Genomic DNA, 16,414 nt, shown 5'->3' with positions numbered 1-16,414 from the left:
GTGAAAACTCACTCACTGGCAGCAGGCATTGAAAATCATGCATCGTGCACGACCTAATTTCTAATATGTACTCCCACCAGGCAACGCTCTCCCCCCCCCCCCCCCCCCCCCTCCCCCTCAATCAGGATAACATCAGACAATTACTCCGATCATATTTACTAATATTTCTCCAGTCACACTTTACCAGAAGTAAATGCACTAAATAATAGTCTTGAAAACTCAAATTACAAAAAGAATTTTAAACACTGCATTGAAGAAATTGTATCAAACATTTTTTTAAAATACCGCACCATTTCATCCTCAAGATGTCCCAAATCTCTTCAAAGCGCAGCAAAATAGCACAAAGATCAAGATAAATAACTAGGTAATCTATTCTAGCATGGTTGGCTATGCAATAAATGTTGGCTGGATACCCGAAAAAGTCCCCTGCTCTTCTCTTACAATCACCCTGAGCAGGTAGACTTTGGTTTACATCTCATCCAAAAGATAAACGTGAACTACCTCGTCAGCCAACATTTCCTATTTTTACTTCAGAATTCTATTTGTTGATTTTCCTTCTAACCTCAAAAGATCAAAAGCATTGTTAACCAACTTCAATAACGTAAAATCAAAACTGCCTTGATTGGTGTATATAAAATATACCAAGTTGCAAGTTTCTCTTTGTGTTTAATTTAAAGGATCAAAAATTAAATATTGATTTTGACTTGCTCGCATTCTCACAAGGTCACCTTAAAAAGAAATATTTAAATCGTCAGTAGAAAAACCTTTCTTTACATGGCCATCAAGTTCCAGGAGTGGACAAACTACCCAGAAACTTGAAGAGCTCAAGTCTTTGGAAGAGAAAACAGGTTAAGAAAATGTTGCACAAATTAACATGGAAATGCAAATCAACCAAAATGTACAGCGGACTAGTTTTTTTAAAAATCAAAAGCAGAATGCAGTAAACAATGGCCTGTAGTTCAGTGTCCTAACCATTACAAAAGGCCATTCTGCTGAAGGGTCATCACGACCTGAAACTTAAACACCGTTTCCCTCCACAGATGCTGTCTGACCTGCTGAGTACTTTCAGCATATTTTTTGTTTTAAATTTCAGATTCCCAGCATCTGCAGTATTTTGCTTTTCCATTGCAAAATTGTATACCCTTCATTACTATTTACTTGCATTGCTTTCATTCTACATTTTCCTCGAACATAGAAGATGGAGGGGTGATCCAGTAAAAGTGATTATGATCAAATGAGCTGATAGGGTAGAAACTATTTACTTTGATGTGGGATTGGGGGGGGGGGGGGGGTGGAGAGAAGGAGTTCAAGCAAGAGGACTTGGCCTTAAAATTAGAGCTAGGCCATTCAGGGATGACGTCAAAGAGCATTTCTTCAAGCAAGAGATTGTGGAAATCTGGAACTTTTTCCTGCAAAAAGCTGTTGAGGCTAGAATTTTGTCAAACATGTATATTAAGGGTTATGGAATCAAGGCAAGGCAAGTTACAGATCAGCCATGATCTAACTGAATAGGGGAACGGGCTCAAGGGGCTAGGTAGTATATCTTGCAAAAAATGTAACTGTCACCCACTTATCCACCCTGGTGGAAATTGCTCATCTTACTTATTATATGATCCTCACTAAGCAAAGTCTCCCAACTCAGGTTTACAGTTTCTTAAAGTTTCAAAGACAACTTGCAAAATGTCTTAAATTATTTAAGACAATTACATACACATCCATACAACAATGTTTTTTTAAAATCAAGAGATCAGTGCATGCAAGCCTCATCACAGACATGTAGTGAGGTCAAGCTAAATGACTTCTAAATTACATCAATTTATTGTTCTTTTTGCAGCAGTACATCACCTTATTGTTTTGCACTTAGGATTTAAAACCTGCATTTTGAGAACATACTTCAGAGAGAGACAAACAATTGAGAAATTCTGCAATGATAAAACTAATAAAACTATGAAAGGGAACTTCCAAAAGTAATTGAACCATCAGAGCTTCCTTCATAATTCAAACTGGATTAGTAATTAATTGAGGGTTTAACAAAGATGCATCATACAGTAAAAATTCTGAATACTTTTAGAATGCAGCCTACATAGATCAATGAAAGATGTACTGCCTTGCTGAAAGTACTATAAACCAAACAATGGTGGTCCAAATATATTTCACAGACTATTCTACAATATATTTTAGTAATCAAAAAATCTGTTTTCTAAAGGCACACTACTGCAATAGTTCACCAAAGGATGATCCATGGTTCTATGCTACCAGCGAGGAGTTGCAGGCCAGAGAATCAGGGCTATAATATTATAGCCCTATCCGCAACATGTGGACCCTATAAGCAGTGTTTCTCCCTTGGAATTGCTGGATCGGAGAATCATTCCTTATTTTGTGCATTCCAATTTCACTTTGTGGATATTCACCTGCATCTATTACTTGGCAAATTTCTACATGCTATATAAAATTAAAATTCCTCTCAGCTTTACAACACAATCCAAACTTAAACTGTTTTTCTTTTTCTTAAATACATTCATGTTCATAAATCATTTCAAATAGTTACATACTTGCATTTATATTCATATATACTTACAGATTATATACACTCAGTGCCATGCCATCTGCCACTAGGTTAATCCTCACAGATTATTGGCATTAATCAGCTCACTCTTGCAAAAACTCAAGTTACTTTTTTTAAATAAAAGATGCATTATAAATCTCATTCCAAAACACAAACTGCAGGTGAATTTCCCAACATTTTGCAAAACAGACTAGAGGTTAACCAGTCCGCTATTTTGCAGCCATTAAAATCAATTTACCTTCTAAAGTTTCTTGACATTAACACCATTGCTAATATAAATTCTGATGCAGTTACATTGCTAGATCCATAGAAGTGTCTATAATTTTCCCATTAGAGTTCATGCTCGAAAGCAGTGAAACTCCATGTATATAATACATTCAAGTTCAACCTCAACTGTCAAAATTGAAAGGATACAAGCCTTAACGTTGAAGAATTTAGTTTGGATCCAAGATATTAAAATCAATTGCAGGATATTTCATCGAGATTACATTACTGAGTACATTTCAAACTAAAGACTGCCAATCATATGACTCTGACTCTGCATTTCTACCAGAAGTTTAAAGCATTACAGTTAGAGAGTATAAGCAAGTCTCAGTCACAGAAGTGTTAGGCATTGTGACCAGCATGAACAACCTTAAACTGGGTGCTTCAGAAATCCCAACCGATGCTTGACTTGGAACTCATGCAGTTTTCAGCACTCTGATGAAGAGAAGGTGCCCAAATGCTATTGTTCACTTATTGTTGGCTGAAGTGCTCCTTTCTCTATTAAATGAGATTTCAGAATATTGTAGATATATAATTGTTGTTCTGGTTGAAGAACTAACAATTGCTGTAAGACTTTGCTGGGATTTGGTCCTCTGCAAAAGACCAGAATGAAACAGAAGAACATTAACTACAGACTTTACTATATTCATAATTGCACTACAATTTAGTTTTGAAAATACAAATGGGAATACTCAGGCGAGGGGAGCAAAGTAGAGTAAGGGATTGTGATGTATTCCCTATCTGCCCTTCTCTGCTCGATTTGTGCCACAGGAAGATGGAATATGTTAGGTGTTTTACAATATAGCTTTTTCTTTCAACAGCAGGGATGCAAGAATGCCTGAAGTTTTGGCCCATAACTTCCTTGAAATGACAATCAGTTGCCAATGTGTAGCGATTTACCTTCTCTTGAAATCCAAAGTGCCGGTCTTGTAAGACCTTCCCAACTCAGGCTGGGTGAGACTGAAGAGGAGAAGCAGTTCATGGGCTTCAGTAGTGAAGTGTAAAAGGAGCTAAATGAAGGAGGCCATACGCCTTTTTTATGCCACTAACTGCCATAAAGTAGGTGAGTTTAAAGGGACCATTGAAAGGTAAGTTTCAAAGCTAAGTGAATGGGGTGTATGTGGGGATTCTGACACCAACCTTGGTGGTGGTGGTGGGGGGGGGGGGCTGGTGGGAGAGAGAGGACAGTCATGCTCATGTGGGGTCAAACCAGTAGGGTAGGGGGTGTCTCGTACACTGCTTGGTCGGTGTCTTTAAAGTAGCTTCACTGAAGTAAGATGTGCTTTCTTTCTTCTAACTCTTTCAGGGTAGCTAAGAGTAAGTGGCAAAACCATCCAAAGTTAATGATTTATATTGTTTTGGCAGATGGTTCCCAGCCCAGTGCAATTATCCAGGGGAAATTAGCCTTTCTTGACAATTGCTGGGTAAACCCTTACATGGGAACTTCCAAGAGGGATTCCCCAGCGCATGGTACCCCAAATCCTACGCTGGAGAGCCAGAAAGTTATAGCCCCATTAAATTATTTCACTCACTTCTTTCTGCCTCAAAGATATTTCACTATATGTAAAATTACAGTGCCATTATCATATTGAGCAAACTAAAGTTATGCACACCTATGACTTAAAAATAACTATACTAAATTCAAGGTAAAGTAGGCTCGAGAGGCCGAAAGGCCTACTGCGGTTCCTAATTCTTGTGTTATTGTGCTCAGACACAAAGATGCTGTAGCTTTTGAAGACTAGGAAATGCATGCTGTGGATATTATTGCAGGAGAAAGCAATTCTCAAGAAAATATTCTGGCCCAACCATTTTCAGCTGCTTTATTAATGACCCTCCTCCCATTATAAGTGGGATTGTATTCTGGTGATTCCACCCTACTCAGCTTTATTTACAATTGTTCCAATAATGAAGCAGCCTATATCAATTTACAGGAAGATCTGGGTAACATCTAAGTATGGACTGATAATTGACAGGTTGCATTCATGTCACTGAAGTGCCAGTTTTGAGTACGTGGAAATGGTGGCCTTGTGGTACTACTGGACTGGTATTCGAAAAACCCAGGCTAAAGCTCGGGGGTCATGGGTTCAAATCCCACCAAGGTGTGGGGTTTAAATTCAGTCAATAACAAGTCTAGAACTGAAAGCATGTAACAGTGACGATGACCATGAAACTCACTGCATGTCATAAAAACCCATGTGGTTCACTATGCCCTGAAGGGAAGAAAATCTGCAATCCTTACCTGACCTGACATACATTTGATTCCAGGTCCACAGCAATGTGGCTGACTCTTTACTGCCCCCTTAAATGCCCAAGCCACTCAGTTCAAGGGCAATTAGGGATCAGCAACAAGAGCTGGCCTTGCCAGTGATGCCCACATCCCAAGAAAGAAAACAAATGTCCAAATTGACAGTTCAGTGCAGTACTGAGGCAGTGCTAAATTGCTGGAAGTGTCTTTATGTAAACTAAATAAACAGAAGTGATACTTTTTAATATATACTTCTATCCATTAATCTTTAAAATGGGAACAATATGTTTTGTGTATGTATATAGATAGCTGCACAAAAGAATGGAAGGGAAACTGATTTACCTGATAAAACTAGTAATGTAAACATGAACAAAGGTAGCCATCAGATATTGACAATCAAAGCGATCCATAATCCCACCATGTCCTGGAATAGTGTCAGCAAAATCCTAGTGAAAACACAAGTTAAGCTTACCAAAACAGAAAATAATAAACATTCAACAAGGGTGAACACTTCATTTTAAAAAATTGTTAATTTTGACAATAGAGTCCAAATTTTCCTTAGTTTCTACTTTCTTATTTTGATCCAATTATTTTCTAAGATTCTATGCTAAATTTTTAAACAGCTTCTTCTCTCTCCAGTCCCCATTGCATTAACCATGATGAGGTCAAGACAGAAGGTAGCTTGGCAGTTGCTAAACTTCTACCAATTATTGTTTGAAGATTAATGTCAATATGTTCCTTTGCTTCTCTTTCAGGGAACACATCTTGCTTTAACTCAGCATCGTTATTCTATCATAGCCAGCCAGCTTATTGGAAAATCATGAGGTACTGGTTCATAGTTTTAATTCTGCACTCATTGGTACATAAACATTTCTTAATTAGGACACTACCATTATTGAATATGTGAATTTGCAAAAATATATTAAACATGAACCAATCACAAAGATAAAAATTGGGAAAACAAAAAAAAACTCTCAAAGCTCAGTCAAGTACAGATATGGCTTAATTCTACTTTAGATAATCAACACAAATCAAGAGTTTTAGCCAGGAAAGGTTTTACTCCTGACAGCCACATCCCGTTATCAAATCTGGTGCTGTAGAGTTGTTAAAATGAAACAATGAATCTTTAGACAATATTTCATAATCATCTTCCCGATTTCTAAATATGCACAAATGCTTAACCACTATAATTTTCAAAACATAATGACCATTTGAAATGCCTTGAATGCATGCACAAATAATTTAGAACAGTTGATCCTACAAGTGTGCACCCCTCTAAAAAGTGATAGTCGTAAAATATTGTACATTATATTGAGCTACAAATAAAGAACTAATTTAATCGTGATACTTGCTTTGATTTTGAAAGCTCGTTTGAATCCACTGGCGAAAAAGCCTCCGAAAGGACCAATTAAGGATGCAAATGTAGAAAGAGCAATGCTGTGTATCTGAAATGGGTATAGGTGCACAGTTTCCTGTGTGGGGGAGACAAAAAAAATCCAGACTAAATAATTAGAAAAATAAAATGTCTCAGGTTTAAAATGACCATCGAGTTGCAGGTTTGCCATATATGAATGCTTGGGCCTCTGCCTTGAACCCATTTTCCTTGGATTTCTGGGTGCGTTTTGATGAAGAACAGAGTTGTGTTGCATCTCCAGGCCACTGTAATTTCATTTATACAGGAAAACTGCACAAGTGCCAAAATCATTCACTCAAAATAGACCTCCGATTCTACTCTCGAGTGCAGTCTCAATTTTAATTGTTCCCCAACCTAAATTAAGCAGTATAAATGAACTTGTACCATTACAGTGACAATGTATAGCAATGCAATACTTCAGTGCTGGTGGCATGACTCATGGAAGCTTGAATCCTCAATGTATCCAAGGTATCAAGCAAGTACCCTGGAAGCAAGGTTTTACGTTTAACCCCAACTAATGTCAAACTAAATTCCTGTGCATAATAAATCAAGAGAATTGTACAAGTATAATTCATTGGTTAAACAAATATAGAAGTGAGCAAAAATTTTTTGAAAGATTTTCAAATTTCAGCTTTTAAATTCCACTGCACCAGTCACCTTTGTCCAGGCTTTTAAAAAATTCAAAGCTAGTTATTTAATTCATGCATCACAGAGAACAATGCTATTCGCACTAATTGGCAAGTTGTGTGCATCACTACTACTGCAAAATATAAACTTTTGCATAAAATGGGAATGGTAGTAAGATATCTATCAACAAAGCTGATTATAAATAAATTTCTCCAACTTTTCTAATACAGTGTTGCCCTGATCCATAGATGTCATGTTCTTTTATGGTGCACCATTCTCCCAGTCCAGCAGTAATCTCCACAGACTTAAGCCTGTGAGCCACAGATTACAGTACTCATGATGATAGGCTTGAATGCATATTGCGAGAAGTAGCTTAATCACCTCAAGCAATAACACTCCTTCTCTGGTATAAAATCCTCTTACTACTCCAGGGTCATTCCTCAAGAGCATTGAACAACCTCAAATTCACTTTCACAAATTCCCCCTGCCGCTGATCGATCTTTCTTCCAGCATCTATCTTGTTCTCCAATATTAAAATCACAACATCCATCTTACAACACTCAACTCCGCTTCTATTCTCATAGCATATCTCCCTAGATCGCAAGTTCTTACCAAAAATTCACCCAGCTTCCAAACATACTTACCAATGCTGTCAATCTTTCCCTCATTATTGTTTTCATCCAAAAATTAACATTCATCTTATTAAAAAGTTCACATTTGTATCACTTATTTTCTTAAAATGTTGTCTCATGTCTGATCAATTAGTCTTCTCGAGGTCCATAAATATATCACTGCCATCCAATTACATACTTATATTTCTCTCACTCACTAATCTTTTGAATTTATCCAATTTCTTTTTTAAAAAACTCATTGACAGGATGCGAGTGTCCCTGGTAAAGCCTGCTTTTATTGCCCGTCGCTAATGGTCCTGGAGCAGCTGATAGTGAGCCACTTGTACTGCAGTCCATGAGGTACCCACAGTGCCATTAGGGAGGGATTTCCAGAATTTTGATGCAGTGACACTGTAGAAACAGCAATACAGATCCTGGTCAGAATGGGACACTTGCAGGTGGTGCTATTCCTATGCATCTTCTGGCCTTACCCTAAAGGACACTGGTGAACCAGATGGGTTTTTTCTGACAATCGACAATGGTTTCATGGTCATCAGTAGATTCTTAATTCCAGGTTTTGTTTTTATTGCATTCAAATTCTACCATCTGCCATAGCAGGATTCGAACCCGGGTCCCCAGAACATGAGCCGAACTCTGGATTAATAGTCTAGCTATAATACCACTAGGCCATCACCTTCCCTATTCATCATACTCCTGACTTGTGCCTTGTGATGGTGAACAGGCTTTGGGGAGTTATTTGCCATAGAATTCCCAGCCTCCCACCTTTACTCTAGGCACAGTATTTAAAGGGCTGGTCCAATTAAGTTTCTGGTCAATGGCAACCCTCAGGTTACTAATGACTAAAGATACAGCATTGGCAATGCCACTGAACAGCAAAGGAGATGATTAAGATTCTCTTCAGTTGGAGATGGTCATTGCTTGACATGAATGATACATGCTCCTGATCAGGCAAAGCCTGAATGTTGTTCGGGTATGGCAGACTACTTCAGCATTTGAGAAGTCACAAATGGGAATGAAGACTGTGCCATAATCAGCAAACATCCCCACCTGTCCTTATAATGGAGGGGAGCAGCTGAAGATGGTTGGGCTTAGGACACTGCCATGAGGAATTCCTACAGCGATCTTTTGGGCCTGAGATGATCGGGCTCAAACAACCCCAACCACCTTTCTTTGCTGTGGTACAACTGTGGCAAATGTTCCCCTTATTTCCAGTAACTTCAGTTCTGCTCAGACTCCTTAATTCTACACACAGTCAGATGGTGCCTTGCTGTCAAGGACAGTCAGCTCTGGAATTCAGCTCTTTTATCCACGTTTGGGCCAAGGCTGTAATGCAACCTGGAGCCAAGTTCCCTGGTAGAACCCAAACTGAGCAAGTTACTGTTGTGCAAGTGCCACTTGATAGTACTGCTGATAGACGTTGCTAATGATTAAGAGTAGAATGGTGAGACAATAATTGATCATTTACTTATTTTATTTATTATTAGTGTCACAAGTTGCCTTACATCAACACTAATGAAGTTGCTGTGAAAATCTCCTAGTCAACACACTCCAGTGTCTGTTCGGGTACATTGAGGGGGAACTTAGCAAGGCTAATGCACCTAACCAGCACATCTTTTGAATCAGACTGGATGTGCCCTGCTTACTTGTGAACAATAAGAAGTCTCACAACACCAGGTTAAAGTCCAACAGGTTTATTTGGTAGCAAACACCATAAGCTACCAAATAAACCTGTTGGACTTTAACCTGGTGTTGTGAGACTTCTTACTGTGCTTACCCCAGTCCAACGCCGGCATCTCCACATCATGACTACTTGTGAACAAGTCATACCTGGGCAATTTTCCATTGTTGAATAGATTCCAATGCTGTCATGATCCATCCAAAACAGATTCAATGATAATTAGTTTCACTGTGACCAACAGTTCATCATGTCTCTTTATCATGTCTACCTTCTGTGATATGAATGACGATTCCATTCTTCTCCATTGTCCATTTCTGCACACAGTTCTCTCACTGTTCCGCTTATCTTTTCCAAAATAACCACTATATATCTCAAATATATTTCCTCCTGTGGCAGAAAGTCACTTTTAGTGCTCCAGATCCCCTTTTATTCATATTTGCCATGGTACCTCTTACTGAGATAAGTTGCAAACACACAGTCAGGTTCCACACATATTCTGATAGCACCCAACCCTGTGCCTCTGTATTACCAAAGAATGCAAAGTTACTGCTGTAACATTCAAACTGGCTTTTCAACATCAAATCTTGGAGAAGTCAAAATGTATTCCTGTGTAATGTCAATAAACAATATTTCCTGGTTTGGTTCCTGCCTCCATGTGCCTTTCAGTTGCATTCCGTCAAACTTCCAGATTTCATGGTCATGATAAATTCAGTAGCAGCAGAAACTCGGCAATCTGTTTAACTGAGAATAGCTTTTTATCTATCTATGATCTGTGGCCAAAATCCAATTTTCAAACAGTATACACTCCCACCTCTACCTTGCTCAATGCTGATTTAATTATGCCCTTAATTACCCACACCCACAATTCAGCCTTTGATGCATGGTATTCATTTCTCTTCCACATAAATTACTCTGGTAATTTTTTTATGAAGAGAACTGCACAAATTTAGAATGTTGCTAGATACTATGAACGTTAATGAAAAATACACTCCTCACCCATCCAAGGACAGATTGCAGTACAGATGGAAGCATGTATTCCTGCAGGTGGAACAAGAGTGAAGGTTCACAGTCAACAATAAAGCTGTTGGTTTCACTGTTGTAATCCACTGGGCACACGAAGTAATTGTAGCTTGATAATGTGTAGGCAAACTAGAAGATAGATAAGAATCAATAAAAAACGGATCAAAATATGTTTCAATAAGAACCATTACGCTTAAAAATTGGACAAAAATTGCCTTTCTTCTAAAAATTGTACGGATATAATTCAAACATAAATTCTTGATTTTTGTAAGACATTTAAAGATTTAAGAAAGCTTTCACTTTTTGTGAACATGTTTCAGGAAAATGAATTTTAGTTTGGAGATTGAAATTCAAGACCATAAGACATAGGAGCAGAATTAGGCCACTCAGCCCATCGAGTCTGCTCTGCCATTCAATCTTGGCTGATTTTTTTCTCAACCCTGTTCTCCTGCCTTTTCCCCATAACCCCTGATCCCCTTATTCATCAAGAACCTATCTATCTGTGTCTTAAAGACATTCAATGACCTGGCCTCCATAGCCTTCTGCAGCAAAGAGTTCCTCAGATTCACCACTCTCTGGCTGAAGAAATTCCTCCTCATCTCTGTCCTAAAGGATCGTCCCTTTAGCCTGAGGTAGTGCCCTCTGGTTCTAGTTTTTCCTACTAGTGGAAACATCCTCTCCACGTCCACTCTATCCAGGACTCGCAGTATCCTGTAAGTTTCAATAAGATCCCCCCTCATCCTTCTAAACTCCAACGAGTACAGACCCAGAGTCCTCAACCTTTCCGCATACGATGAGCTCTTGATTCCAGGGATCATTCTTGTGATCCTCCTCTGGACCCTTTTCAAGGCCACCACATCCTTCCTTAGATATGGGGCCCAAAACTGCTCACAATACTCCAAATTGGGTTTGACCAGAGCCTTATACAGCCACAGAAGTACATCCTTGCTCTTGCATTCTAGCCCTCTTAACATGAATGCTAACATTGCATTTGCCTTCCTAACTGCCAACTGAACCTGCACGTTAACCTTAAGAGAATCTTGAACAATGACTCCCAAGTCCCTTTGTGCTTCTGATTTCCTAAGCATTTTCCCATTTAGAAAATAGTCTGTGCCTCCATTCCTCCTTCCAAAGTGCATAACCTCACACTTTTCCACATTGTATTCCATCTGCCACTTCTTTGCCCACTCTCCTAACCTGTCCAAGTCCTTCTGCAGCCCCCCTGCTTCCTCAATACTATCTTTGTATCATCTGCAAACTTAGCAACAGTGCCTTCAGTTCCTTCCTGCAAATCATTAACGTATATTGTGAAAAGTTGTGGTCCCAGCACTGACCCCTGAGGTACACCACTAGTCATCAGCTGCCATCCTGAGAAAGACCCCTTTATCCCCACTCTCTGCCTTCTGCCAGTCAGCCAATCATCTATCCATGCCAGGATCTTACCCTTAACACCATGGGCATTGAACTTATTTAACAGTCTCCTATGTGGCACCTGGTCAAAGGCTTTTGGAAATCTAAATAAATCACGTCCACTGGCTCTTCTTTATCCAACTTCCTTGTTACCTCCTCAAAGAACTCTAACAGATTTGTCAGACATGACCTCCCCTTGACAAAGCCATGCTGACTCAGTCCTACTTTATCATGCACTTCCAAGTACTCTGCGATCTCATCTTTAACAATGGACTCTAAAATCTTGCCAATGACTGAAGTCAGGCTAACCGGCCTATAATTTCCCATCTGCTGCCTCCCTCCCTTCTTAAACAGCGGTGTTACATTTGCTACTTTCCAGTCCTCTGTCACCTCCCTGCCTCCAGTGATTCCTGAAAGATCACCACCAATGCCTCCACAATTTCCTCAGCTATCTCTTTTAGAACCCTGGGGTGTAGTCCATCCAGTCCAGGTGATTTATCCATCTTCAGACCTTTCAGCTTCCCCAGAACCTTCTCCTCAGTGATGGCCACTATACTCACCTGTGCCCCTGACTCTCCTGGAGCTCTGACATCCCACTGGTGTCTTTCACCATGAAGACTGATGCAAAGTAACTATTCAGTTCCTCTGCCATTGCTTTGTTTCCTATTATTACTTTTCCAGCCTCATTTTCCAGTGATCCAATGGCTATTTTTGTCTCTCTCGTACCTTTTATATATTGTAAAAAGCTCTTCCCATCTTCTTTTATATTACTAACTAGCTTACACTCCTATTTCATCTTCACCACCCCCCCTCCCCTTATTGCTTTTTTAGTTGTCCTCTGCTCGCTTTTAAAGGTTTCCCAATCCTCTGGCTTCCCACTTATCCTTGCCACTTTGTATGCTTTTTCTTTTGCTTTTATGTTGTCCTTGACTTCCCTCATCAGCCATGGATGCCTCGTCTTCCCCTTAGCATGTTTCTTCCTCCTTGGGATGAATTTCTGTTGTGCCTCCCGAATAACTCAAAAATTCCTGCCATTGCTGTTCCACTGTCTTCCCTGCTAGGCTCCCTTTCCAATCAATTCTGGCCAGTTCCTCCCTCATGTCTTTGTAGTTACCTTTATTTAATTGTAATACAGTTACATCTGACTCCAGCTTCTCCTTCTCAAACTGCAGGATAAATTCTATCATATTGTGGTCACTGCTCCCGAAGGGTTCTTTCACCTTAAGTTCCCTAATCAAGTCTGCCTTATTAAACATCACCAAATCCAGAATAGCTTGTTCCCTAGTAGGCTCTGTCACAAGCTGCTCCAAAAATCCCATCTCTTAGACATTCCACAAATTCCTTTTCTTGGGATCCACTACCTACCTGATTTTCCCAGTCCACCTGCATATTGAAGTCCCCCATGATTATTGTAATATTGCCTTTTCTATCATCTGATTTATTTTCCGCCCCAAATTTAAATACAAGACAATAGAAGCATCTGGTTTGGGAGGCTAATAAACTGACCTGAATTGATTGCAATTCAAAGGACAGCCTGTGTTTATTCAATAAGTTAAGAGTTGGAGAGTGGGCACACACACCCCTTTGAGTTTCTCAGTGGAGACAAAAAGTCTCCACTAAGTTGTCTTCATAAAAGGTTTAGATTATTCATTTGGTTTCTCAGAACAGAGGGAATGTTTGGGAATGGGAGATGAGTTGCAATCTCTAGCTGAGACATCTCAGGGTGCCACTTTGCCATGGGGAATAGATTGCAGGAAGGTGGTTTTCTTGGTTTGGGATTTTATCACTGTTTTCCAATAGGTGGTGGTAATTAGAACCTGGCAGCAGCAGACACGAGCAAAGAGAGTGCAATCTCCCAGGATCTGTGGACCAGAAGCAAAGGGTTATCAGAAACCAAGAATGTTTTCCAATTTTGGAATTACTGAGCAAGAATGCAGTGAGGCCTGTGCTTGAACTGGGGTGTCCACAAGCATGAAATGCTTAAAGAGAGTTTTTGAGGCGGGTGGGGGGGGGGGGGTCACCAGCTGGATGCTAGTGAAAGGAGAATAACAGGAATACAGAGGAGAATCAAAGTCAATTCTTAACAGCTGTGGCACACCTTGGTTTGATCCCAAGAAGAAACCCTCAATCATCTATAAAGTACAGGGGTGGAAATAAAAGTAGAATGGGGGAAGTGTCCTGTTAAGATTTTTGGGCTTAAAGAATAAATATTTATGAAAGTGTTAAGTTACTAATTCTTACACAGTAATTTTGTTTAAAAAGTTAAAAAATCACTTCCCTACAATCTATTCCCCATGGCAAAGTGACACCCTGAGATGTCTTGATTTTCTTTTTTAAAGTTTCTAGTTTCCGAGATCAGAACACACTTTGGAATTAAAGTCTCAACTTAGGAAATCAAATTATCCCTGGAATAATGATATAAACTGTCCCTGTGTGTAGTTAAAACTGGTGTTTTGAATCTGACACCAAAATTTTATAAGGAAGGACAGTTGCTGTAATTGCATCAAAATAAAAAAAGGCAAACCCAAGCTTGTTCCAAGAGTTAGAAGAGGAATATTACAAACCAAACCTAATATATGCACAGGAACAAGACAAAGGCACCTTATGTTCATGTGCTATGTTCCAAATAGATGCTGATTATAAGACACCAATTTGGAGGCTGATTCAAGACACAAAACCCGAGAGATTATTTTGCTTGTATGAAAAATTGACTATTTTATTTATCCAAAGATTTTCTAAAGCAGATCATGCAGACATGTTTCCGATGAATGAAATGGAATCAAATCAGATCTGACCATATATCCAAGGGAAGCAAGAAAAGATAATTTTCTAATGAAGTGGCAAGTGAGGGAGTGACAAGGCTGAGACAGTACAGATAGAGGAAATCACAGGTCACAGGGTAGCACAGTGGTTAGAACTGGTGTCTTAGTGCCAAGGACCCTGGTTCAATTCCAGCCTTGGGTGACTGTGCGGAGTTTGCACATTCTCCGTGTTTCCATGGGTTACCTCCCACATTCCAAAGATGTGCAGGTTAGGTTGATTGGCCATGTTAAATTGCCCCTTGGTGTCCCAAGATATATAGGTTAGGGGGATTAGCGGAGTAAATACATGGGGTTACAGAGTAAGGCTGCATAAAAGAGTCAATGTAGACTCAATGGGTCGAATGGGCTTCTGCACTGTAGGGATTCTATGATTACTGAACTTCCAAAAGCTGGCTCAATGAATGCAAATTCCTCTAATTTACTGCAGGCATCTCAATGTCCAGCAATGTTAAGCTACTCTGACTCAAATGCATTGGAACATTAATTCCATTTAGATAAGACCATTAAAGAAAAATTGGGATTTCTGTACAACTTTGCATTGCCCGAATATAGGCAGCTTGATTGAAAAACAAAGTATCAATGGAGAGATCCATATCATGCTCTGCTGGAAGATGGGCAGTCATTTAGTAATCCAGAGCTGCACTTCAGCAACTTGGCTATTTCCCCACAGTTAAATTCTTACAGACAAACTAAGCAAGATCAAAAATTGCCTAAAGGGGATCCACTCTCACCTCTCAACTTTCCCACTTAGCGGTCAAGCATGTGACAGAATAAAGGGATGTCACACATTCATCATAAAACGTTTCAAGACTTAGTAAGGCGACAAGCTCATGGACAGATCAACTGCAGCTCATGGACAAAACAACTGCAATGTTTTCTTTTAGCTGCACAGCCGAATGGCTATGCAACAACTAAAAGTTCCTTTCCTGACCACGTGCAAGTCATTCCTCTAACTTAGTGGGCATACACAACCACACAAAGGAAAATTAAAGAGCTTGTGCACTACAAAACAAAGAGATTATATGTTGGTTAGATGATTGTAGTGCGAATTGACCATCTCTCACTTTCTACAAAAATTAAAATAAAGGCAATCAACATACCAGAAATCCAAACACAACAGTAGCAAAGAAACCACCAATGAAACCTTCCCAGGTCTTCTTTGGGGACAACTGAAAAACAGCAGAGAATGACAGGTTAGGCTACCTGCTAAAAATGTAGCATTTCATTAAAGTTCCTGAAAATGATCATAAATCTGTTTTACATTCACTTGAATATACCTGCCAAAAAAAATCAAAGGTATGTGTTTCACACTGTCACACAGAGGGGCAGTGCCTCAACACGCTGGTGAAATGTGGCTGCACAAAGATCAGGGCACCATCTTTAAAGGTCACCCGAACATAATCTGCCTGGCCATGTCCCTCACTCCCGGGGAGGGCTAACCTTATCTTTGCACCCTTGGGAGACACCCACAATAGGTTCACGTCTGCGTGAACCTGTTGTAAACTGCGCTGATGCAACATCACATCAGTGCGGTGTCAATACACGGCGTGGGTTCAACATCCAGAAGGAGGGGGGTTAATAACATTTAAATATATTCAAATAAATGAAAAGCAGGTTCGCAACCATCATAAGCACGAACCTGACGACATCGCTGACGTGGGGGGGGGGGGTTGAAGAGATCCCATCACATTTTCGCTGGCGACAACTATGACTTCCAGATCTCAAGGCCCCGCCGA

The 16,414-nt window shown here is 39.7% G+C and overlaps 1 protein-coding gene across 3 annotated transcripts in view; it reads right to left on the bottom strand.

Moving 5' to 3' along the window:
* Window positions 1-227: 227 nt before the first annotated feature.
* The window catches only part of cds1 (CDP-diacylglycerol synthase (phosphatidate cytidylyltransferase) 1), an 81,325-nt gene continuing 65,138 nt past the window's right edge, over window positions 228-16,414 (bottom strand). For 2 of the 3 annotated variants that reach the window (XM_078213898.1, XM_078213905.1), the window contains 5 exons: window positions 15,779-15,847; window positions 10,423-10,575; window positions 6,428-6,547; window positions 5,418-5,521; window positions 228-3,423 (listed from right to left, as the gene is read on the bottom strand). In XM_078213898.1, coding sequence (XP_078070024.1) covers window positions 3,291-3,423; window positions 5,418-5,521; window positions 6,428-6,547; window positions 10,423-10,575; window positions 15,779-15,847 — 579 coding nt within the window. In that variant the 3' untranslated portion in view covers window positions 228-3,290. The remainder of the gene's footprint in view (window positions 3,424-5,417; window positions 5,522-6,427; window positions 6,548-10,422; window positions 10,576-15,778; window positions 15,848-16,414) is intronic. The other variant, XM_078213914.1, reaches the window with a different exon arrangement.

This window comes from Mustelus asterias, chromosome 1, assembly GCF_964213995.1.
Source record: "Mustelus asterias chromosome 1, sMusAst1.hap1.1, whole genome shotgun sequence".
NCBI lineage: Eukaryota > Metazoa > Chordata > Chondrichthyes > Carcharhiniformes > Triakidae > Mustelus > Mustelus asterias.
This window is presented reverse-complemented; position numbering and strand designations above follow the sequence as displayed.